The sequence below is a fragment of the Oncorhynchus mykiss genome, chromosome 26 (assembly GCF_057628025.1).
Source record: "Oncorhynchus mykiss isolate SJ-2025 chromosome 26, ASM5762802v1, whole genome shotgun sequence".
Lineage (NCBI taxonomy): Eukaryota > Metazoa > Chordata > Actinopteri > Salmoniformes > Salmonidae > Oncorhynchus > Oncorhynchus mykiss.
In genome coordinates, this window is record NC_143047.1 from 23,573,250 (window position 1) to 23,597,126 (window position 23,877).

The following is a 23,877-nucleotide window of genomic DNA, read 5'->3' on the forward strand; positions in this document are numbered from 1 at the left end:
CCTTTTTCAAAGCTATGGATAGTGTCTTATCATAAATATAATTTCCCTTTTCCAAGGTGACTCGACAGCGGGGATCCAGCGTGCACGCCCAACCTCCACAAATAGCCTACCCCCCACCACCATACCATCTCCACTCAGCCCACTCAGGATTTCACATAATGGACAAAATGTGTCTAATTATGGCTAATTAGAATGAATGCAAGCAGGTATCTCATTACTTGCCCAGATATTCTGTTGACTCACATTTTTAATTGGTACATTAAAAGAAACAGTATGCAAAGTCAGGGTGGAGTTAGGAGATGTATTCATTTTGGTCTAGAATGAACAGCCCAAAGCTAATGCACAGAGCAGGTAACAGGAAGTGTTAAACATTCTTTCATTGCCCCTCCCATTGTAAATATAGCCAAACTTGTGGAAACATCTGGAAAAGTGTCAAATCGTTAATGAAGAAAGCAGATCCATTCATAGCTTTATCCTTTGTCTCCTGACAGAAAGGCGTATTCCAATATGGTCAAATCTATTCCTTTTTGTGACGTATAGCAAACAACCGAAGCATACACAGAGAAAAGGACTGGATTTCATTTTTTATTTGCATTCAGTTACAATTTTCCTCTGTAAATCCTTTCTCAGAAAACTGAGGTGAGTTAAGAAATCGGTTTTGTGAGTTTGTTCCTATGGCAACTGACCCAATACACACCTTTTGTTAGTACATGGGGACGGACGTGTGTAACTCTTGTCTGCACATTGAAAGACTTAACCAGAAACAGGCTTCTGAGAACTGATTAACATCTTCCTGGTAGGTATTACTTATTACTTGGTAGTAATTCAATCCAAGGATTGATTCATGGCTGTTAATAACAGAGCAAGTTATCCCAACGACTGTTCACTTATGCCACTGTTTCCATGGTAATTGAGAACATACAAGCACAGGTCAGTCTCATTTACAACCACTGACATATCTGCTTTATGCTCAAGATTAATTCAATTGATGTTCACAATGTACAGTCGTGGCCAAAAGTTGAGAATGACAAAAATATTAATTTTCACAAAGTCTGCTGCTTCAGTTTGTATGATGGTAATTTGCATATACTCCAGAATGTTATGAAGAGTGATCAGATGAATTGCAATGAATTGCCAAGTCCCTATTTGCCATGCAAATGAACTGAATCCACACAAAAAACACTGCATTTCAGCCCTGCCACAAAAGGACGAGCTGATATCATGTCAGTGATTCTCTCATTAACACAGGTGTAAGTGTTGACGAGGACAAGGCTGGAGATTACTCTGTCATACTGATCGAGTTCGAATAACAGACTGGAAGCTTGAAAAGGAGGGTGGTGCTTGGAATCATTGTTCTTCCTCTGCCAACTATGGTTACCTGCAAGGAAACACGTGCCGTCGTCATTGCTTTGCACAAAAAGGGCTTCACAGGCAAGGATATTGTTGCCATTAAGATTGCACCTAAATCAACCATTTATCAGATCATCAAGAAGTTCAAGGAGAGCGGTTCAATTGTTGCGAAGAAGGCTTCAGGGCGCCCAAGAAAGTCCAGCAAGAGCCAGGACTGTCTCCTAAAGTTGATTCAGGCAGGTGTGAGTGCATATTTTTGGAGCATGGCCTGGTGTCAAGTAGGGCAGCAAAGAAGCCACTTCTGTCCAGGAAAAACATTGGGACAGACTGATATTCTGCAAAAGGTACAGGGATTGGACTGCTGAGGACTGGGGTAAAGTCATTTTCTCTGATGAATCCCATTTCTGATTTGTTGGGGCATCCGGAAAAAAGCTTGTCCGGAGAAGACAAGGTGAGCGCTACCATCAGTCCTGTGTCATGCCAACAGTAAAGCATCCTGAGACCATTCATGTGTGGGGTTGCTTCTCAGCCAAGGGACTGGGCCCACTTTTGCCTAAGAACATAGCCATGAATAAAGAATGGTACCAACACATCCTCTGAGAGCAACTTCTCCCAACCATCCAGGAACAGTTTGGTGACGAACAATGCCTTTTCCAGCATGATGGAGCACCTTGCCATAAGGCAAAAGTGAAAACTATGTGGCTCGGGGAACAAAACATAGATATTTTGGGTCCATGGCCAGGAAACTCCCCAGACCTTAATCCCATTGAGAACTTGTGGTCAATCCTCAAGAGACGGGTGGACAAACAAAAACCCACACATTCTGACAAACTCCAAGAAGTTAATTGACAGCATGCCAGGGCGGATTGCAGAGGTCTTGAAAAAGAAGGGTCAACACTGCAAATATTGACTCTTTCCATCAACTTCATCTAATTGTCAATAAAAGCCTTTGACACTTATGAAATGCCTGTAATTATACTTCAGTATTACATAGTAGCATCTGACAAAAATATCTAAAAGACACTGAAGCAGCAAACTTTGTGAAAATTTATATTTGTGTCATTCTCAAAACTTTTGGCCACAACTGTACGTTACAAGTCTTAATAACAAGTCTTAATAACAAGTCTTAATATTGCCAAATCAGGATCCATGAACAAGAGCGACAGCTTTAGTTAATACAAAAGACTTGATAGATTTGAGTGTAAAGAAGAATGTGGAATTTGCTACGTGTTGAGGGTTCATTCCTAACTAGCAAAAGACAAAAGTTGACAGGTTATGAGAAGTGGGTAGAAACAAAGCAAAATTTGTTAAATTGGTTAAAGTTAGACAAACTTGGGAGAACTGAAGAAAGCTTTAATTTGGTCAGGTGGCAGAGAGGGTGTACAGGAAGGAAAAGGCAGATGATGTGTACAGGTGCTGGCGGATATCTATAGAATAATTTATGGTTGGAATTGTCACCAGTTGCACGATTATGTGTCACAGTTATATAGTGGTCATCAAAAGGGAGAGTCACATTTTTAGTTTTGAATTCAGATTCCAAACACCAGGTGTTCCATGTCTGAATCATTCCTGATTAGAGGGGAGAAATGGGGGTCTACAGAGTAAGGGGCTTAGAACCCTTTGCCCATCCATTAAAGACCAGATCAAACAGGATTACCATTCTATTTCAAATTGAATTCAAATAACCATGACGACTGTGTGACGTCGACTGACCTCAAAGAGGGGCGTCAAAATTCTACATACGGCATCGTTTCGCAGAAGATTAAAACAGAAAACACATTTAAACACAGTTAAATGTTACTTGTGCTGTTTAGTTTCCAAGGTAACAAGAAGTGTATATTTAGAGTGTACAGAACGAGGCAGAGGGGAAGAAAAGTGTTGATCCTCTTGATGGAGCAATTACAAATAGACAAAGTCCAATAGCACAGATCAAAACACCTCATCTGTTAACAGTTGGAGGAGAAGGCTCATGAACGAAACAGTCATCCGCTCATTCACCACCACTTGTGACACTTGAGTCACTTGGTATTTAAAGACATTACTGATTCATGCAGTGCAGTACACATTCGGCCAAAACTACCTAGGAAGTTGTTCTCTCATTGCTGGAGTATACAGACATCAGTTAGGGAGGTTAGTGCCTACATCCGTTGATCTGGATACTCATCAGTCGGTTGGAGGCAACATTGTTCTGATGAATTAATCAGTCAAGAGAGCAAAGACATTATGGGTTCAGCCAATGGGGAGAACTGAGGAAACTCAGAATTCAAGACAGAACTGTTACTGTATGCAACTTTGTCAGCTCAGCCATAAAGTAATGCAGTACAAAGTGAGTGAGTGAGAGACTTTTTGTCTTCTGTATCTCTGGCTTCAGCCTAGGTTGAAGATACCCAGATTAGAATATTTCGAAAAATAAACAGATTCATGGGACCAGCGCCGTTGCTAACTAGCATAGCTGGCCCCTTTGTTTTCTAATTATTTCTCATTTATGCAAAGAGTTATGGGATATTAGAATCCTTGTCTTAACCTTTGTTATCTTCAACTTAGGCTTCAGCACAATTGTATTTCCTATACTTCAAAAATGGTACACAAATCACTTAAACTAAATTAAATAAAAACTCTGTGCCAACACACAGTACTACGAACTAAAGAGCACATGCCTACATGGATTGTTGACTGTTAGTGCATGGCAGTTAAATACCAGTCAGCCTCAGCGTTCCACCATTAACAAGGCACTTGTTCTGTATATCACCCGACAGACACCAGTGAGACTGTGCCTGGATATGATCCGTATGGTCGTGTCTGACGAAGACCAGCCTGGTGGTTCTGTAGTCTAGTTAAAAACAAGGAGGATTTAATTGGTGCAGGTTGAGGCCAAGTTCCAGAGGGTTATTGTTTGAATGCTGCCCTGAGTTTGGCCGAGCGTCCCCGTGGATTCTCCAGTACGTCTTCTGCCTGTGGCATCAGCACCCCTCTCTGCAGGTCAACCCAGTGACCACTGTCCTTTTCCCCACCCTTCTCTTCTTCCTCCTCCTCTTCCTCCCATCGCTGGACTCTCTGACGGACACTCCGACGGGGTGGGGCACCTACATCCTCTCCATGGAGAAAACGCTTTACCAAGCGGTCCTCTAGTGAATGGAAGGTCAGCACACAGAGGCGGCCGCCAGGTTTAAGCACTGTCTGAGCAGTGCAGAGTCCAGCATGCAGTTCATTCAGCTCATCATTGACAAACATACGCAGCGCCTGAAATGTCTTGGTGGCAACGTGTGAGGGTCGCTGAAGCCGATCTTTGCGGGCATAGAGAGCGCTGGCAGCAAAAGATCCTAGAGACAAAGAAATGCTTTTATTTTAAATAAATCAAACAAATGACATGAAGCATTTATATAGCGCAGGAAGCATGTTATTCACTTGGAGAGCAGCATACCTGAAATGTTTCACATTCTATCCAGGAGACACGTGGTTCTCAGCAACAGACCAAAAGTCTCTCAGCTCTCTAATGACGCTTAGTTTTTAACCTAACTCCCAGTCTGAATAAGCCCCAATCATAGCCACATTTTCCCATATCCTGTCCAGGCTGCAGCTTTAATATGTGATTGACAATGACAGTAAGTAAAACCTGTAAATAAACAGGTGCTTGAAAATAAAGTTGTGGTTCTCACACAGATTACTCTCTTTTCATCCCCCCCATTTCTAGCAAATAGCCTATAATGGTTGCCTTTGCTTGTGTGGTTTGATGACGCCATGTTCAGACAGACTGTGTTCAAGTAAGCTCAGATGGTCATGTTTGCATTTGGTACTGTTTGAAGTGCCACAAAACAATCTGTGCTGGGTGAAGAGCACGAACACTCCTCCCTGCTCCCTGGCACTGATTGACAGGCAAGGGGTCCAGACTGCAGTGCCTTCCTGGCTGCTGAAGCGCTGCTCTGTTTCCTATCTGGAGCTTTGGTGTCCCCTGTCCAGAGTAATGCCAGCATTGACGTAGGACCCAGCCCATGTGTGTACGTGAGAGGAGAAGACCTGGAGGGCGGGAGAGAGAGCGCAAGAGGGGGGGGGGGGGGAGAAGGGAAGAGAAGAGGAGAAGAGAAGAGGAGAGAGAGCAAGAGAGAAAGCAAGAGAGAGAGAGGGGGAGAGAGAGCAGTGTGGCATTTCTCTCCTCCTGCGTTAGACAGCACTGACTGTGAGTCACCCAGCAATCAATAGAAAACCTGCGCTGCGGCCGTGGCCCAGCCTCACCAAGTTGTTCTCTCTCTAATTCATCTTTCAAGGGTCCCACAGCTAGAGTGCATGAGGGAAAAAAGCAAAGATACCACAAACTGGCAGACTGGGAAAGCTAACACAAATCTAGCTATATCCAAACAATCTCATTGATCAACTGAACAGGCTGAACAAATAGCATTGCCAAACAGACACCAAATCCTCCAGACCTGTTGGAGGCAGCGGAGTTCTGAAACCCCTCTGGGATGTGGTGGTTAATCCCGTTTTATAAGACTAATCACTTTGTCTTCATCGCTAATGGATAAATAATCATCTAAAAATAAGTTTGTCTAATGTTATTTGCTACAACCCCGACATAAAATCTGGAAGAATGACAAAAAAGCTTAATTATTAACGAAGAATTTAGTCTAAGAAACATATGAATGCCCTTGTTTAAATAAATTTCTTCTCCAGGTGATGTTACCCCTGGTGATTGTCTGGTCCGAAGGCTGACGTGATGGACTCTGTCTTGCTATGAAATGAAAGGGTATCGCTGAACTGTATATGTTATTTTCCATCTCATTTGTTTCTATAAAGAGGGTCAGGGAAAGGCATTCACTTCACAATCATATTACAGCAATTACTTCTCAATAAGGACAGTACTGCACTGTGGAACAACACACCACTAAAGATAAGGGATCCAAAGTACATGGCTTCATTTGGAGTCCTGGAAGAACCATTCCTAGGCAGCCATACGCTGCCTGTTTATGCACCAGAGTATTTCAGACTGATGCTTGATTATTAGTTCATAAATCCTGTGTTCTATAAAGCAGTGAGGCACTTGAGGATGTATTACATCATTAGTATTGTCAGGGCTTGAGGCATGAGTGCAACGGACTGCTCGTGAACTCTCAATGGAGCTTGGGCTTATGCCGTGGTGATGATTTGTTTCTGTGAGCTGAAACCACCGCCTCATTCACAGTCTGTGGTTAGTGAAACACCACCGCCAAATGTCACCAAGTTGCAGACACCATGACGAGGATAGAAAACATTCTCTCAACTTGACTTAGAATTCACATTAGAATGTCATTCTTTTGAGGTTGTTTAACCCTGGAAAAGTGTGATTTAAAAATCAACACAGCGTTGCAATTCTAAGGGCTGTTCATTTGTAATTGAAGAAAACTAGGGTGTCCATTTAGCTGGGCAAACTTCACACTGACACAATGCATTTATTGCGAGGCAAACAGCCATTACTAACCGCATCCGTCACGTGAGTGAATGTTGAGTTGAAAGGCCAGACTCCTACAACCAGTTCCGTTATCCTCACTAGCTGTGTCCATCACCATATCAAGGATGTGCCTGTTCACTCTGCTGCGTTAACTCTCAACACCTTGAGTCCATTTGAGATGCATTAGTGGTTGGATGCACCACTCTGACCCAGTGAATAACAGGGCCTATATGGCAGGGGTAGACAACTAGATTCATCCGCGGGCCTATTTTTGTCGGAACGGATGGTCAGGGGGCCGGAACATAATTAGAATAATTTTACACTGCAAATTGACCACATCTTAGCCTAAAAAGAGTGTTATTTTCAAATACAATCATTTCATACCTTGATTACATTGAGCCATGACATATATATATATATATCAAACTTTTTGTTGTTGTTGAGAATTAAACACATTTTAAGCTGAATTCCTGGATATTAGTCTTATTTGACAAAATAACGAGTTGCTGACCCCTGCTATATGGGCTAAATGGATTGCACTCCATAATAATATGTTAGGAGTTCTTAAAAAATATATATGTATATCTGAAAACATTTTAGGGGCCTCAGTCAGCCACAGCTGTGTGGGTTTACACAAAGGAAGGAAGAGAGAGACAAGGGGATGTATGGAGGGAGGGAGTGAGTGGGGGGAGTAAAAGGCTCTCAAGGTACCTGTCATTATGGTGTCTCAACACCTTCAACAACCCAACCACCACTGCTTAATTTGTAACAAAATAAATGCTGGGGTGCAAGCGAGAGGGGGTAGGGAGGACTCATTAGGCATTACTGTTGACTCTGGCAGGGAAGGGGTTGGGCGACAATCGGCTTAGAATTAATATATTGGAGCCATGACTGAAGCAAAACTGCATGATTGTGTTATGCAAATGTATGTAAGCTAAACACACAAAATTAATTCTAATAGTCTAATATTTGATTTGTTAGTAGATTGTAGATTTAGTTCATCATACCCCGAAAATGTTTAGTTGTATTCATATCCATTTTTATAACCTATGGGTTGGTTAAGTCATATTTATTTGACTGGTTTGTCTATTTCTGTGGTGTTTTTCTCCTCATGAAATCAGATCCATGTGCTTCAGCTAGCTCTGCTAAAGAGGTTAATAAACAGATAACAAATTCAAATTTCGGAATTACGTTCAGTACAATTAACTCTGAATGGCTCTATTGAGGCAGGAACTATTTGAATTAGTACGTCACTACATTTTCATAATACAGGTGAATGGAAAGGAAATGTAGAAGGCAGGGCTACTACTCCTTATAGAAGCTGCAGGGCTACTACTCCTTATAGAAGAGCTGCGGGGCTACTACTCCTTATAGCAGAGCTGCGGGCCTACTACTCCTTATAGAAGAGCTGCAGGGCTACTACTCCTTATAGAAGAGCAGCGGGGCTACTACTCCTTATAGAAGAGCTGCGGGGCTACTACTCCTTACAGAAGAGCTGCAGGGCTACTACTCCTTACAGAAGAGCTGCAGGGCTACTACTCCTTACAGAAGAGCTGCAGGGCTACTACTCCTTACAGAAGAGCTGCAGGGCTACTACTCCTTACAGAAGGGCTGCAGGGCTACTACTCCTTACAGAAGGGCTGCAGGGCTACTACTCCTTACAGAAGAGCTGCAGGGCTACTACTCCTTATAGAAGAGCTGCGGGCCTACTACTCCTTATAGAAGAGCTGCAGGGCTACTACTCCTTATAGAAGAGCTGCGGGGCTACTACTCCTTATAGAAGAGCAGCGGGGCTACTACTCCTTATAGAAGAGCTGCGGGGCTACTACTCCTTACAGAAGAGCTGCAGGGCTACTACTCCTTACAGAAGAGCTGCAGGGCTACTACTCCTTACAGAAGGGCTGCAGGGCTACTACTCCTTACAGAAGGGCTGCAGGGCTACTACTCCTTACAGAAGAGCTGCAGGGCTACTACTCCTTATAGAAGAGCTGCAGGGCTACTACTCCTTATAGAAGAGCTGCAGGGCTACTACTCCTTATAGAAGAGCTGCAGGGCTACTACTCCTTATAGAAGAGCAGCGGGGCTACTACTCCTTATAGAAGAGCTGCGGGGCTACTACTCCTTATAGAAGAGCAGCGGGGCTACTACTCCTTATAGAAGAGCAGCGGGGCTACTACTCCTTATAGCAGAGCTGCAGGTCTACTACTCCTTATAGAAGAGCTGCGGGGCTACTACTCCTTATAGAAGAGCAGCGGGGCTACTACACCTTATAGAAGAGCAGCGGGGCTACTACTCCTTATAGAAGAGCAGCGGGGCTACTACTCCTTATAGAAGAGCTGCAGGGCTACTACTCCTTACAGAAGAGCTGCAGGGCTACTACTCCTTACAGAAGAGCTGCAGGGCTACTACTCCTTATAGAAGGGCTGCAGGGCTACTACTCCTTATAGAAGAGCTGCAGGGCTACTACTCCTTACAGAAGAGCTGCAACACAGTGCTGAGCCCTGGCTCAAAACAAGCTCTTCACCCCAACATGGCCAAACAGTCTGGAAGGCTTCCTGTCACTATAGTCTATGAGGCTTAAGAGATCTGCCTTCTGATCTAAGTGTGCCTGCAAAAAGGTAGAGACATGGAGAGAGAAAAAGAAAGACCCATCCAATAAACCTATAGCACACTATCATTTCGGTCCTGAACACCCCCAACCATTGCGCTACAAAGTGTGCCCCCTTACACAAATACAACCTCCCTTCCCCTCCGCCCACATGGCATTCTTCCCTAGGCAACGGTGTCACCAGCAGCCTAGCTGACCCCCTGGGACCCGCACGAGTCAGGACCTCTTGGATTGATTGGAATAAAGATTGCTGGTGACTCGCTCTGCTCTTCAAGAGATCAAACAGCTGTCCTCCCTCACACCTGTTCTCCCTGTGTGACGCACGTAGCGCCTAGCTCCGTAACAGCCATTGAGAAGACCTCTCTTTCTAGCTCTCAGAGGGAAGCAAAAACTATATTTTTTAAATGCATTAAAAATGATGATCCATCCTCAATGTGTGCATGAGTGTGTGTGCATGTGTGTGAACGAGACGGGCTGCGGGGATGGGCATACAATAAGATAGGGTGGGAAACGAAATCAAAAGCAACAAAGGGGAGGAGGAAGACGGGAGTAAGGGAAGGGAGAATGGGGGCTCGTGTGAAAAAGAGAGGTAGTCACTCTCTCTTGTCAGAGCGGCAGCCGCACCCTACGCATCTCTCGTCCTTATTACTAGTAATCTCATCAGGAAAGGGGTGCGAGAGGCATCCAAAATCCAGACAGGAGAGGATGATGCTTGAGATTAGAGCCATCGTGATTTTTCCCTAGACAAATAGGTCCCACAGGGAGACAGGGGCTTAATATTTCCTTACCGTTTCTGCACTGAGCCTCTAAGACAATGTAGGGAATTAATGAGGGTACCTGCCACCACGCTGGCCAGCTGCTGTGTCCGGGTGATGGGGTAGACACTGCGTGCCTCCACCATGGCCGAGGCTATTTTCCTGGCATGCCTCTCCTCCCCATAGGCAGTGAGGATGGACGCAAGCGCCTGTTGATCTAAGGCGTTCACAACGTCAGCGGCGCAGGGCATGTCGGGGTACCTACGCACAAAGAAGAGCCCAATTAGGCTGCTTGACGTCACGTCCTTGCTGACAGCGGCGAAGTCCGACATATCTCAGACACAGCTGAAAACCTCTGTGGCTAACAAGGGAGATGTAGCCAGTGGCAGAGCCATATGTCTGTATTTGCCAGTTCATTTGTCTCCATTTACTCATCGACAGGTTCTCGGTACATCTCGTTAGAGAAACATAATTAATGTGGATAAAAATACAACAAAGTGTTTGGAGGGAAAGACATTTAAAGCTTTAGATTAATAACGTGCCAATGATCATACATGTCATGTGTCGTTTTAGTTTGTGCTGGAAAACAAATGCAAAAGGTTATGCCAGAGGAAAAATCAACGCTGACCTCTGCATATTAAAACTCCACATACGCCTCAACAGATTTGAATGCATAGAAAAGGAGCAGGCACACAAACATCACCTGTACAGTAGACCTTGAAATAGACAGTGTAGACGACTATCTACAGTTGAAGTCGGAAGTTTACATAGACCTTCGCCAAATACATTTAAACTCAGTTTCACAATTCCTGACATTTTATCCTAGTAAAAATTCCATGTCTTATGTCAGTTAGGATCACCACTTTATTTTAAGAATGTTAAATGTCAGAATAATAGCAGAGAGAAAGATTTATTTCAGCTTTTATTTCTGTCATCACATTTCCAGTGGGTCAGAAGTTTACATACACTCAATTAGTATTTGGTAGCATTGCCTTGAAATTGTTTAACTTGGGTCAAACGTTTCATGTAGCCTTCCACAAGCTTCCCACAATAAGTTGGGTGAATTTTGCCCATTCCACCTGACAAAGCTATTGTACCTGAGTCAGGTTTATAGGTCTCCTTGCTCGCACAAGCTTTTTCAGTTCTGCACACAGATTTTCTATAGGATTGAAGTCAGGACTTTGTGATGGCCACTCCAATACCTAGACTTTGTTGTCCTTAAGCCATTTTGCCACAACTTTGGAAGTATGCTTGGGGTCATTGTCCATTTGGAAGACCCATTTTGCAACCAAGCTTGAACTTCCTGACTGATGTCTTGAGATGTTGTGTCAATATATCCACATAATTTCTCTCGCTCATGATGCCATCTATTTTGGGAAGTGCACCAGTCCCACCTGCTGCAAAGCACACCCACAACATGATGCTGCCACCCCCGTGCTTCACAGTTGGAATGGTGTTCTTCGGCTTGCAAGCATCCCCCTTTTTCCTCCAAACATAACGATGGTCATTATGGCCAAACGGTTCTATTTCAGTTTCATCCGACCAGAGGACATTTCTCCAAAAAGTACAATCTTTGCCCCATGTGCAGTTGCAAACTGTAGTCTGGCTTTTTAATGGCAGTTTTGGAGCAGTGGCTTTTTCCATGCTGAGTGGCCTTTCAGGTTATGTCGATATAGGACTCATTTTACTGTGGATATAGATACTTTTGTACCCGTTTCCTCCAGCATCTTCACAAGGTCCTTCGCTGTTGTTCTGGAATTGATTTGCACTTTTCGCACCAAAGTACGTTCATCTCTAGGAGACAGAACGCGTCTCCTTCCTGAGAGGTATGACGGCTGCGTGGTCCCATGGTGTTTATACTTGGGTACTATTGTTTGTACAGATGAATGTGGTACCTTCAGGCGTTTGGAAATTGCTCCCAAGGATGAACCAGACTTGTGGAGGTCTCCAAGTCTTGGCTGATTTCATTAAATTTTTCCATGATGTCAAGCAAAGAGGCACTGCGTTTGAAGGTAGGCCTTGAAATACATCCACAGGTACACCTCCAATTGACTCAAATGTTGTCAATTAGGCAATCAGAAGTTTCTAAAGCCATAAAATCATTTTATGGAATTTTCCAAGCTGTTTGAAGGCACAGTCAACTGAGTTTATGTAAACTTCTGACCCACTAGAATTGTGATACAGTGAATTAAGTGAAATAATCTGTCTGTAAACAATTGTTGGAAAAATTACTTGTGTCATGCACAAAGTAGATGTCCTAACCAACTTGCCAAAACTATAGTTTGTTAACAAGACGTGTGGAATGGTTGAAAAACGAGTTTTAATGACTCCAACCTAAGTGTATGTAAACTTCCGACTTCAACTGTATAAACTTGAGATCTGCCATATGAACAATTATTGAAAGAGGTTCATTGGTCATTTCAATTAGGGTAACAGAACAAGGGTAATATAATACATCTTTTTTTAAAGGAATATGAATTACAATAAAATGCTTTAATGAACTTAGTATAATTGTCATACCTTATCATAACCTAAAAACAAAGGATATTTTGCTCCCTGTCTGTTTATACTATCATAAGAGACAAAAACATGTAGCTTCAAATAGTGTTTAAAATATATTGCCTTTGAGGTTCCTCAAATGGGGCAAAAATAAACCACATAATTGACCGAGATGGGTTTTTACAGTGTAAATGGGTGGTAAAGATAAAGAACAGATGCAAGCCCTAATATATTGTTCATCTCCAACAGCAAGAGTGACTCATTCATTCATCGAACACTAACATGATATACTAGTTCATGAACCACTCTGCTTTGCTACTGTGAGATGTATCGATCATTCTCATTTTGCTGCTGTAAGGGTTGGCTGATGCGGCGGAATCCTACTGATTATACAATAACAATTGCCGTTCCTCTCCGCAGAAACATAATACCTGTCAATTTGAAAAGCTCATGTCAAATCACTGTCAAAGTCCTCGGAGGCCAGGATAGATTGATAGACTACAAATTCCAATGTGCATGCATTTATATTTATATATATATATATATATATATATAGTGGGGCAAAAAATACTTTCCCAATACTTATTTTCCACCATAATTTGCAAATATATTCATAAAAAATCCTACAATGTGATTTTTGGGATTTTTTTTCTCATTTTGTCTGTCATAGTTGAAGTGTACCTATGATGAAAATTACAGGCCTATCATCTTTTTAAGTGGGAGAACTTGCACAATTGGTGGCTGACTAAATACTTTTTTGCCCCACAGTATATATAAAAATAAATATATATATAAAAATAAATAAATATATATATATATATATATAGATATAGAGAGATATACACACACACACACACACCCCTATGGGAATAAATTGTTGACCCAAATGACTTTCATCATGCCTGTGACAGAAGCAGGGAAATAAAATTGCCTCCAAAGATTATAACATTTCCCAGCATGGTGTAGGAAGGAGATGCCGTATGTGTGTTGAGGAACACATACTATGTTAGAGTAACCTGGGCTGAAGGTAGTTCAATGTATCCTCCAGACACATAGGCCTATATCATTAATAATCACTGATACTACCCTATAATACATAGTGATGGACATAAAATGACAATAATGCTTTGCACAACTTGTGGCGAAATCGTGCACTGCCACTTTAAGAGCGCATCAGCAGTGTAGGGGTGATTATGCGTGGTCCCACCTGTCTGCATCCATCCTCATGTCCAGAGGGCCATCCTTACTGAGGGAGAAGCCTCTCTCGGGACAGTCCATCTGCATGGAAGAGCAGCCAGCATCCAGAAGAACAGCATCCACACTACCTGACTGCAACCTCAGTCTAGACAGCAGGGCTCCCAGCTCACTGAAGCGCCCCAGTAACGGGTGCACCCGGCCACTGGGGGAGGCAGGGAGGGAGGGGAGGGGGAAACCTTTCATCAGATAATTAAATGTCAGGAAAGAGACATGGAGAAATGGGTACAGATTATGTAAACACATTCAACACATATCAGAAATACTGTACAAGAATTTGTACAAAAACTCCTGTTTACTCTTCCTGTTTGTTATGAATGCTAATGAGACAAATAAAAAGCACTATAAAAACCTTTAAAGCAAAAGTGGTTGACAGAAAAAGTCACCCTTTCCTTGCTGTTCAACACCCGTCTCCTCTGGACCCCATCCCCATGCAAATCCTTCCTGTACAACACACAGCCCTGTACAAGACACAGCCTCCTGCCTCACACACAGGTAGTGGGATCTTCCAATCACGATCATGCATTTTTCATGTGACCTTTTCAGATAGTCAGCAGAGATGTTGGCTGGTGTGAGGCAGCCATAAATCAGCCTGAGGGGTCACCCAACACTGGCAGACAGAAAGGGAGAGACAGAGGCGAGGTCTTACGACACCACACCAACCTGACATATAACGTCTTCCACATCTCAGCACCGCAGACAATTGCGATTCCTCCGCATCTAACATCCACTAGTCTCCTCTCAATAGTCTTGTTGAAATAAAATAAAAGACCCCCATTGCGGCAATAAAGATATAATAGCAGTGGCCATCTCGATAAGGTCTCTCCCACTAACGGCTTAGCAAGGGGTGTTACCAAGCAGCCCTTGGGGTCCTTGTGTTTATACACCCACTGACGCTTGAGAGACCAAAGGTTGAGTGGAGCATCTCGCCCGCGCTGTCAGGCCAGGGCTTTTCCTTATCATGCTCTAGAAGTTTTCCATTCTTCGCTGCAGTCATTAATATGCTGTAAAATCTATAGCAAGGCATTCTCCACACCCACGTGCTTCACAGACCCGTCCACCCCCTCCCGGTCCCATCTCAACAGAGCAGTGCCCCCAGACAGAGCAACCATGCCTACTGTGTACCAACGCAGTATACAGTAAGACCGTATGTCAATATGCTGAGAATTTATGGCTTCTGCAGCTCATTGGTTTGAGACCGTTTTTATCAATCAAGACTCTTGATGCATTTCACTCCCTTCAGAGACTGAAGTCCCCTAAAAAGTTACATTGAGTATAAAATGTAATAAAGTGTAGGAAAACTGAAGGGATATCATATTATCCATACATTGTTTCATGGACATAAAATCTAAAATGTACAAACCTTTGTAATCCCCTAATTCAATTAAACTTGGTTACCATGGTAAACAACACAGTGTGTGGAGATACAGTGCCTTGCGAAAGTATTCGGCCCCCTTGAACTTTGCGACCTTTTGCCACATTTCAGGCTTCAAACATAAAGATATAAAACTGTATTTTTTTGTGAAGAATCAACAACAAGTGGGACACAATCATGAAGTGGAACGACATTTATTGGATATTTCAAACTTTTTTAACAAATCAAAAACTGAAAAATTGGGCGTGCAAAATTATTCAGCCCCTTTACTTTCAGTACAGCAAGCAAACTCTCTCCAGAAGTTCAGTGAGGATCTCTGAATGATCCAATGTTGACCTAAATGACTAATGAGGATAAATACAATCCACCTGTGTGTAATCAAGTCTCTGTATAAATACACCTGCACTGTGATAGTCTCAGAGGTCCGTTAAAAGCGCAGAGAGCATCATGAAGAACAAGGAACACACCAGGCAGGTCCGAGATACTGTTGTGAAGAAGTTTAAAGCCGGATTTGGATAAAAAATAGTTCCCAAGCTTTAAACATCCCAAGGAGCCCTGTGCAAGCGATAATAGAGATGCAGCCAGATAATCAGAGATGCAGCCAAGAGGCCAATGATCACTCTGGATGAACTGCAGAGATCTACAGCTGAGGTGGGAGACTCTGTCCATAGGACAACAATCAGTCGTATATTGCACAAATCTGGCCTTTATGGAAGAGTGGCAAGAAGAAAGCCATTTCTTAAAGATATACATAAAAAGTGTTGTTTAAAGTTTGCCACAAGCCACCTGGGAGACACACCAAACATGTGGAAGAAGGTGCTCTGGTCAGATGAAACCAAAATTGAACTTTTTGGCAACAATGCAAAACGTTATGTTTGGCGTAAAAGCAACACAGCTGAACACACCATCCCCACTGTCAAACATGGTGGTGGCAGCATCATGGTTTGGGCCTGCTTTTCTTCAGCAGGTACAGGGAAGATGGTTAAAATTGATGGGAAGATGGATGGAGCCAAATACAGGACCATTCTGGAAGAAAACCTGATGGAGTCTGCAAAAGACCTGAGACTGGGACGGAGATTTGTCTTCCAACAAGACAATGATCCAAAACATAAAGCAAAATCTACAATGGAATGGTTCAAAAATAAACATATCCAGGTGTTAGAATGGCCAAGTCAAAGTCCAGACCTGAATCCAATCGAGAATCTGGGGAAAGAACTGAAAACTGCTGTTCACAAATGCTCTCCATCCAACTTCACTGAGCTCGAGCTGTTTTGCAAGGAGGAATGGGAAAAAATTTCAGTCTCTCGATGTGCAAAACTGATAGAGACATACCCCAAGCGACTTACAGCTGTAATCGCAGCAAAAGGTGGCGCTACAAAGTATTAACTTAAGGGAGCTGAATAATTTTGCACGCCCAATTTTTCAGTTTTTGATTTGTTAAAAAAGTTTGAAATATCCAATAAATGTCGTTCCACTTCATGATTGTGTCCCACTTGTTGTTGATTCTTCACAAAAAAATACAGTTTTATATCTTTATGTTTGAAGCCTGAAATGTGGCAAAAGGTTGCAAAGTTCAAGGGGGCCGAATACTTTCGCAAGGCACTGTACATTTCATTTCATCCAGGTAGTTGACTAGTTTAAATGCATCGTAAGGTTTAATCATAAACTTGGTTTGGTACAGATGGTGTCGTGTCAACTTTTCTAGCCTCCTCCACAAATCGTACATTGTCTTCAGCAATAAGGCAGGCAGGGAAGGAGAGGAGGTGGATTAAGTAATGAAGAGACAAAGACCCTAACAAACTGTTCTCATAGTAGTTATGGCTAAAACGTGTTGAACTACAAAAGATTATGATGGAGCTTTCTTAGTAAGGGATTTTAATCTATGGGCTTTATTCATTGATAATTGCAAGAGATGCGCCACTGACCAAGTGGGCAATTTCCTTATCATTAGTAACCATTTTCAGTTACTATATTTAAGATCCTGGTTATTTTTTTCTACACAACCTCAGCTATGCCGGTTGAACTCCCCAACACGCTGAGGAGGCTCCGATGCTCTGTTTCTGTGAGTCACAGGAGGATTTAAGAATATGCAAAACAGTTATAACGTTTTTTATTGATTCACTTCTTTATGTGGCTTAGACACATGGTTGGATATATAGATGCCTTATGTAAGGTGTTACATTATTAAACATGCCCAGTTTCGGAAGTGTGTGTGTGTGTGTGTGTGTGTGTGTGTGTGTGTGTGTGTGTGTGTGTGGTCCAAGTATAGGCTTATAATTGCTTTAGAGAACTGATCTATATGTAATTGTGCAACCCACAACATTGACATCATTCTTAACTTATAACTGAATAAAAGGTTGTTGTTGTTGTTTTAAATGCCATCTCCCCTGGCCCACCTACAACATGTTAAATCATTGAAGAGAAGGCCACATTGGGGCATATGGTGGATTGAATGACCTTAAGTAATGCTGGACGATGCCCTGCCCTGCTGAGTGAGGTAACAGGGCAACCTTGTTTTAAAAAATAATGATGAACTGGTTATTGTTACAACCACTCTCCTTCACGTGCATGTGTCAAACTATGGCCAGTAGGGACACTCAATGTAGACCCCAATGCCCCAGGGTGGTGATTGGGGTTACTGTCCTGCACATTCGTCAGATGAGATGTTAACACTGAGGCTCTGACTGTCTGTAGTCACTACAACTTCCATGTCACATATCACATTAAAAGGTGTTTTGGGAACTGCTTCCATTTAAGTTCCATTAGGGTCTTCAGGACGTGTGAAGATTGGCCAATAAAAGGGCAAAACTTCTGTCTTTCTTAATCAACACTCTGTTCCAATTTCTGTCAAGGTTCTCCACAAGTGCTCAGCCTGCATCTATTTTTGCTACTTGCCCCAGAAAATGTCCCCAGTTGTCCACAAATGTTATAAAGAAATCCCTTCCCCTGTCTGTGTACTGTAGGGCCATCCTGGAAGTAAGTATTGGTGGTAGTATTGCTGGTAGTATTGGTGCCCTGGAGCAGGACATTAATAAAGGAACAGAGCTTTGAGCTGCTGCAGTCTTCTTCATATTAGTGTCTGTCACCTGGTTATCTGGGTGTGAAGTAGAGCAGATAAGGGTTTGCCTACACATTCTGTCATTGTAAATAAGAATTTGTTATTTACTGACTTGCCTAGTTAAATAAAGGTTCAATTAAAAAATAATAAAAAATACAATTCTTCTGTTGGTTTGTTTAATCTTTTAAGCACTTCCTCTGACGGATGACACAGATGTACAGTACGGATGTACTGTGTAAAGATTGTGTCCTTTGTTTTCCATTTTCATGACTGTAACCTGAACACATTACACAAAAATGCACTATTTTCAGCAGCACTTGAAAACACACATCCGCAGATGCCATTCCCCTCCCAACGCCCCATCTTGAGGTAAAAGTGCCAGGAGTCCTCACCGTTGAGTGCTAAGCGTGTGTGTGTGTGTGTGTACCCAACGTGACGCGCTGCTTCTCCACAAATCAAGTCTGAAATATTCCCCAGTGCTGACCTGCTCAGCTCCTCTACCTGCGTCACTAAGGCCTAAGACAAGATGCTGATTGATTGCTTTCAGCAGGGGAGCAGTGATGAAAATATCTACAGGACATGAAAAAAGAACACACACAAAGTACCACCGGCGAAAGATGCTTGTGTTTGGTTTGGAATGTGAACTTAAGCAACCTCAACTCTAGAAGTTTAAACTAAACTTAAAAATAAACACATTTAGCATGAAGTGTTTAAGATGTAAGCCTAAGACTAAAGAGAGTTAGAGCTACGTAGATTCTCAGTAGAGCGCCACAACTAATGTCGTTTCCCCTTTCTTCTCCCTGGTAGGCCTGTTCACTAGATTTCACCCTAGGAGAGTGGAATGGTGTCTAAAGTAAACATGATATATCAGGTTACTTACTAAATGCTAATCACCACATGCAAATCAATGACATGCAGACACCAATCACTAGTAATTTACTTCTCTCTTTTTCCCCCCAGATGTGGCTTTTGTCAATTTTCCACCTAAAAGTTGCACACACATAAAGCCCCCTGTACATAAGTAATAGCAATAAGAAAGATATCGCTGGTAATAGACTAGTGCGGAGAATCTCCACAATATTGTCACACTCAGAATAGAGAATTAAGTCTCAACATTAGGGCCTGGACAATAACAGTATCGCAATACTCAGTGTCGTGGCAAGGAAACAAAACACAAAGCGGATTTACCTTCTTTAGGAAAACCGCCCTAACTTTGGAAACAAACATGATGTCATTCAGAGTTACATGTATTGATTTTTCAAGCTCAAGCACACACTATTTTACATACAGCAGGTTTATAAAGGACCAAACACTGATCTGCTTCGCTTTTCCATTTTTGGCAAGGAAAAAAATATTGCGATACTGGTATCGTCTCAGGCCTTCTTTCATTTTGATTTTGGCAGAAATGAAAATGTGCAACTGATTTGCCCATTGCTTGATGTTTCAGCATTGTCTCAATGAAGAGTTCAGCGTTCGACTAGCCATGTGTGACATGTACGCGCAGTTACAAGCCTGATAGAGTTTGCGGCAGGCTTCATACCGTAGTAATACAGATGAAGCCTGAGTTGGAATCTGAAGCTAATTGAAGCTGGTTAGCTTTAGAAAACGCTGAGTAGATCCAGCTTCCTTCGTAGGATACCCCTCAGACCACTGCAACCAATGTGAAAGTTGTCAGGGCGTCTACTATGCTAGAAAATCGAACTCTTCCTCTGGGCACTAATCTAAGCAATTACATAAGTGCAGATTCACATCGCTCTTCAATAGTTTGCATCAAGGCTGTACTTTTTGCAAGGCAAAAGAGAAGCGAAATCAGTGAGGATAGAAATACGAGAGAGAGAGAGAAGAGAACGCTCTCCAGCCCTGTTGTGTGGAGGCATTACGTGGGCTGCAAGGGTCTTTTATACAGGCTTCCAATAATATTAGCTAATTGCTAGATTTCTCTGGCTTCTCTCAAATCGTGAGTGGGTGTGGAAGGGTTTATAGCTGGGGTATATTGCTGCTGACAGAATGGCGTACTCTGATTTTCTCTCTTCCGTCACATCCCCCTCTCATAGGCACGTTGGTGTAGCAGACATTCCCCCCCGAGAGAGGTTTCCCCGGAATCTACGTAAAAGGATTCCTACCCACGCCATGGTCTTAGGAACATCTAATTTTCATCCTCCCTCATGCACTCTCGCTTGCTCTCGCACACACTCTCTCCCTCATTATTAAACACTGTGGCCCGGTGTCTCCCTCCTCTCTCTTCGAAGTTTGCTGGGCTCTCCTCTCTCTTTACCTCCCACTCACCACTGACGGAACCTCAGTGGGAGGCAGCATCTCCCTCACACTGGGGCCGTGGGCCTCTGTTCTGACAAATGAGACGCCAGGCCCACCAGCTAAGCGTGGGGGGACTGGGTTTAAGTCTCCCTGACACAATGGATGTGGATGGTTTGTGAAACGAGGGGCTTTAGCAGCAGTTACTCAGTGATTCATTTTCTTTCAGGGTTTGAAGGTTGGCAGGGAGGTGGAGAGGGTTGGGAGCTGGGATGCAAAAGGCTGTATCATGATCTAGCTAACCTTCAATCTAAACTATGATCCATAAATTGTTGACTGTATAACTTTGAGGGAAAATAACCCACATAACAGCATTAACAATGCAAGCACATACCAATCACATTCGGCAGTAGAGATATTGTGAATCATACATCATTAGAGTGTCTATTCTGTTTTGTAGTCTCACTTCAAATAACTGTCTCTAAAGCATGTATATATTAATCATAATGTAAGCAGGTACAGTGAAATTAATTGCATTGTATGTAGCCTACACAATTTACAATGACTTTTATGTTACTGCATATTAGGATGTGTTAAAGGGATCCTTTGGGATTTTGGCAATGAGACCCTTTATCTACTTTCCCAGTCAGATGAAGTTGTGTATACCATTTTTATTTATTTGTGTCTAACTTTAGCACAATTTGTAACTAGTTAGCAACTTCCTTCATACTGCACGCAGAGACATAAAAATGGTATCCATAAGTTCATCTGACCCTAGGGAAGAAGAAAGGGCCTAGTTACCAAAATCCCAAAGGATCCCTTGATGTTCATTGACATTTCTACATGCAGATTACATTTGTAAACAAATGTATTTTGACTTGCAAATCTGTGAAATATGTGACTTAAGTACAATGTATACCAATATTATACATACCACTGTAATTATTATAAAAAAGGCAATCAATCACCTGTGTTCCTTGGCCAGCTGTTGAGCTAAGCTGAATGCTGTGGGGTCTCGGTCTAGGGCCACGACTGTCACCTCAGGAGATGCCCTCAGGATGGCTTTGGTGTGACCTCCACCTCCAAAAGTCATGTCCAGAACAACCTATGGACACAGACAATAGGTAGTCTGATGTCAAGGACAGTTCTTTCAGAAGCCTTACAATGACAACCCTCTATCAATTAGCCTATACATAGTCCTCATTTCTAAGGTGATTGCTCAGAGAATGATTAGTTAGCATACCTCAATTCCTAATGCACTATTACACTATGAAAGACTAAATAATCATGAAATGTCCAATCATATAATTGAAATTATATTATATATTATTGCCATTGTATTAATAGCTATCATGCACTTAAACATAGTTCTGAACATTTGAAGAACCTTTTAACCAACCGTACTGTTTGAGTCTCTTTTAGTTGTCACAAAACACACAACAGCTATCTAGATAAACAGTTCTCCATTCGCATCAAAAAGTCAATTGTTTAGTCATCCTTGCCCCTCTTGAAAGATCTTTGTCAACTCAGCCTGCCGTCCAAGCTACACCCCAGCCCCAAATTCCCTGGACGATCTAAGCTACACCCACACATCACACAATGTGTCCTGAAAAATAAAAATGCCACTGAAAAATAAAGACTTACCCCCAATAGCGCCTTGTGAAAAATGTACAATTAGTTTGACTGCCAATCTCTTTCTGGAGTTATAAGCTCAGACCCTGCACATACTTTATCATGAGCCTTCTCGGGTCTCTACCTCCCGTTACGGGGTCTGAGACGCCGAAGCCTCTCACCATTAGCTCTGACAAATTGAAAACCCTAGTCATTGGCGACTCCATTACCCGCAGTATTAGACTTCAAATGAATCATCCAGCGATCATAGACTGTTTACCAGGGGGCAGGGCTACCGACGTTAAGGCTAATCTGAAGAAGGTGCTGGCTAAAGCTAAAACTGTCGAGTGTAGAGAGTAGAGGTCGACCGATTATGATTTTTCAACGCCGATACCGATTATTGGAGGACCAAAAATGCCGATACCGATTAATCGGACGATTTTTTAAATGTATTTGTAATAATGACAATTACAACAATACTGAATGAACACTTATTTTAACTTAATATAATACATAAATAAAAATCTATTTAGCCTCAAATAAATAATGAAACATGTTCAATTTGGTTTAAATAATGCAAAAACAAAGTGTTGGAGAAGAAAGTAATAGTGCAATATGTGCCATGTAAAAAAGCTAACGTTTAAGTTCCTTGCTCAGAACATGAGAACATATGAAAGTTGGTGGTTCCTTTTAACATGAGACTTCAATATTCCCAGGTAAGAGGATTTAGGTTGTAGTTAATATAGTATTTATAGGACTTTGTATTTCATATACCTTTGGCTATTGGATGTTTTTATAGGCACTTTAGTATTGCCAGTGTAACAGTATAGCTTCCGTCCCTCTCCTCGCCCCTACCTGGGCTCGAACCAGGAACACATCGACAACAGCCACCCTCGAAGCATCGTTACCCATCGCTCCACAAAATCCGCGGCCCATGCAGAGCAAGGGGAACAACCACTCAAAATCTCAAAGCGAGTGACATTTGAAATGCTATTAGCGCACACCCCGCTAACTAGCTAGCCATTTCACATCGGTTACACCAGCCAGTTGATAGGCTTAAAGTAATAAACAGCTCAATGCTTGAAGCACAGTGACGAGCTGCTGGCAAAACGCACGAAAGTGCCGTTTGAATGAATGCTTACGAGCCTGCTGGTGCCTACCATCGCTCAGTCAGACTGCTCTATCAAATCATAGACTTAATTATAACATAATAACACACAGAAATATGAGCCTTAGGTCATTAATATGGTCGAATCCGGAAACTATCATCTCGAAAACAAAACGTTTATTATTTCAGTGAAATACGGAACCGTTCTGTATTTTATCTAATGGATGGCATCTATAAGTCTAAATATTCCTGTTACATTGCACAAACCTTCAATGTTATGTCATAATTACGTAAAATTCTGGCAAATTAGTTCGCAATGAGCTAGGCGGCCTAAACTGTTGCATATACCCTGACTCTGCGTGCAATGAACGCAAGAGAAGTGACACAATTTCACCTGGTTAATATTGCCTGCGAAACTGGATTTCTTTTAGCTAAATATGCAGGTTTAAAAATATATACTTCTGTGTATTGATTTTAAGAAAGGCATTGGTGTTTATGGTTAGGTACAGCCGTGCAACGATTGTGCTTTTTTCGCAAATGCGCTTTTGTTAAATCATCCCCCTGTGTTGCATCGATTATATGCAACG

At 42.3% G+C, this 23,877-nt stretch overlaps 1 protein-coding gene across 3 annotated transcripts in view; it reads right to left on the reverse strand.

Annotated features, from left to right (window-relative positions):
- Nucleotides 1-572: 572 nt before the first annotated feature.
- The window catches only part of mettl15 (methyltransferase 15, mitochondrial 12S rRNA N4-cytidine), a 57,437-nt gene continuing 34,132 nt past the window's right edge, over nt 573-23,877 (reverse strand). For 2 of the 3 annotated variants that reach the window (XM_021586435.3, XM_021586434.3), the window contains exons 3-6: nt 21,540-21,676; nt 13,839-14,030; nt 10,215-10,393; nt 573-4,670 (exon numbers count right to left, since the gene is read on the reverse strand). In XM_021586435.3, the coding sequence (XP_021442110.2) occupies nt 4,237-4,670; nt 10,215-10,393; nt 13,839-14,030; nt 21,540-21,676 (942 nt within the window). In that variant the 3' untranslated portion in view covers nt 573-4,236. Of the gene's footprint in view, nt 5,365-10,214; nt 10,394-13,838; nt 14,031-21,539; nt 21,677-23,877 lie in introns of all 3 variants that reach the window. The other variant, XM_036963295.2, reaches the window with a different exon arrangement.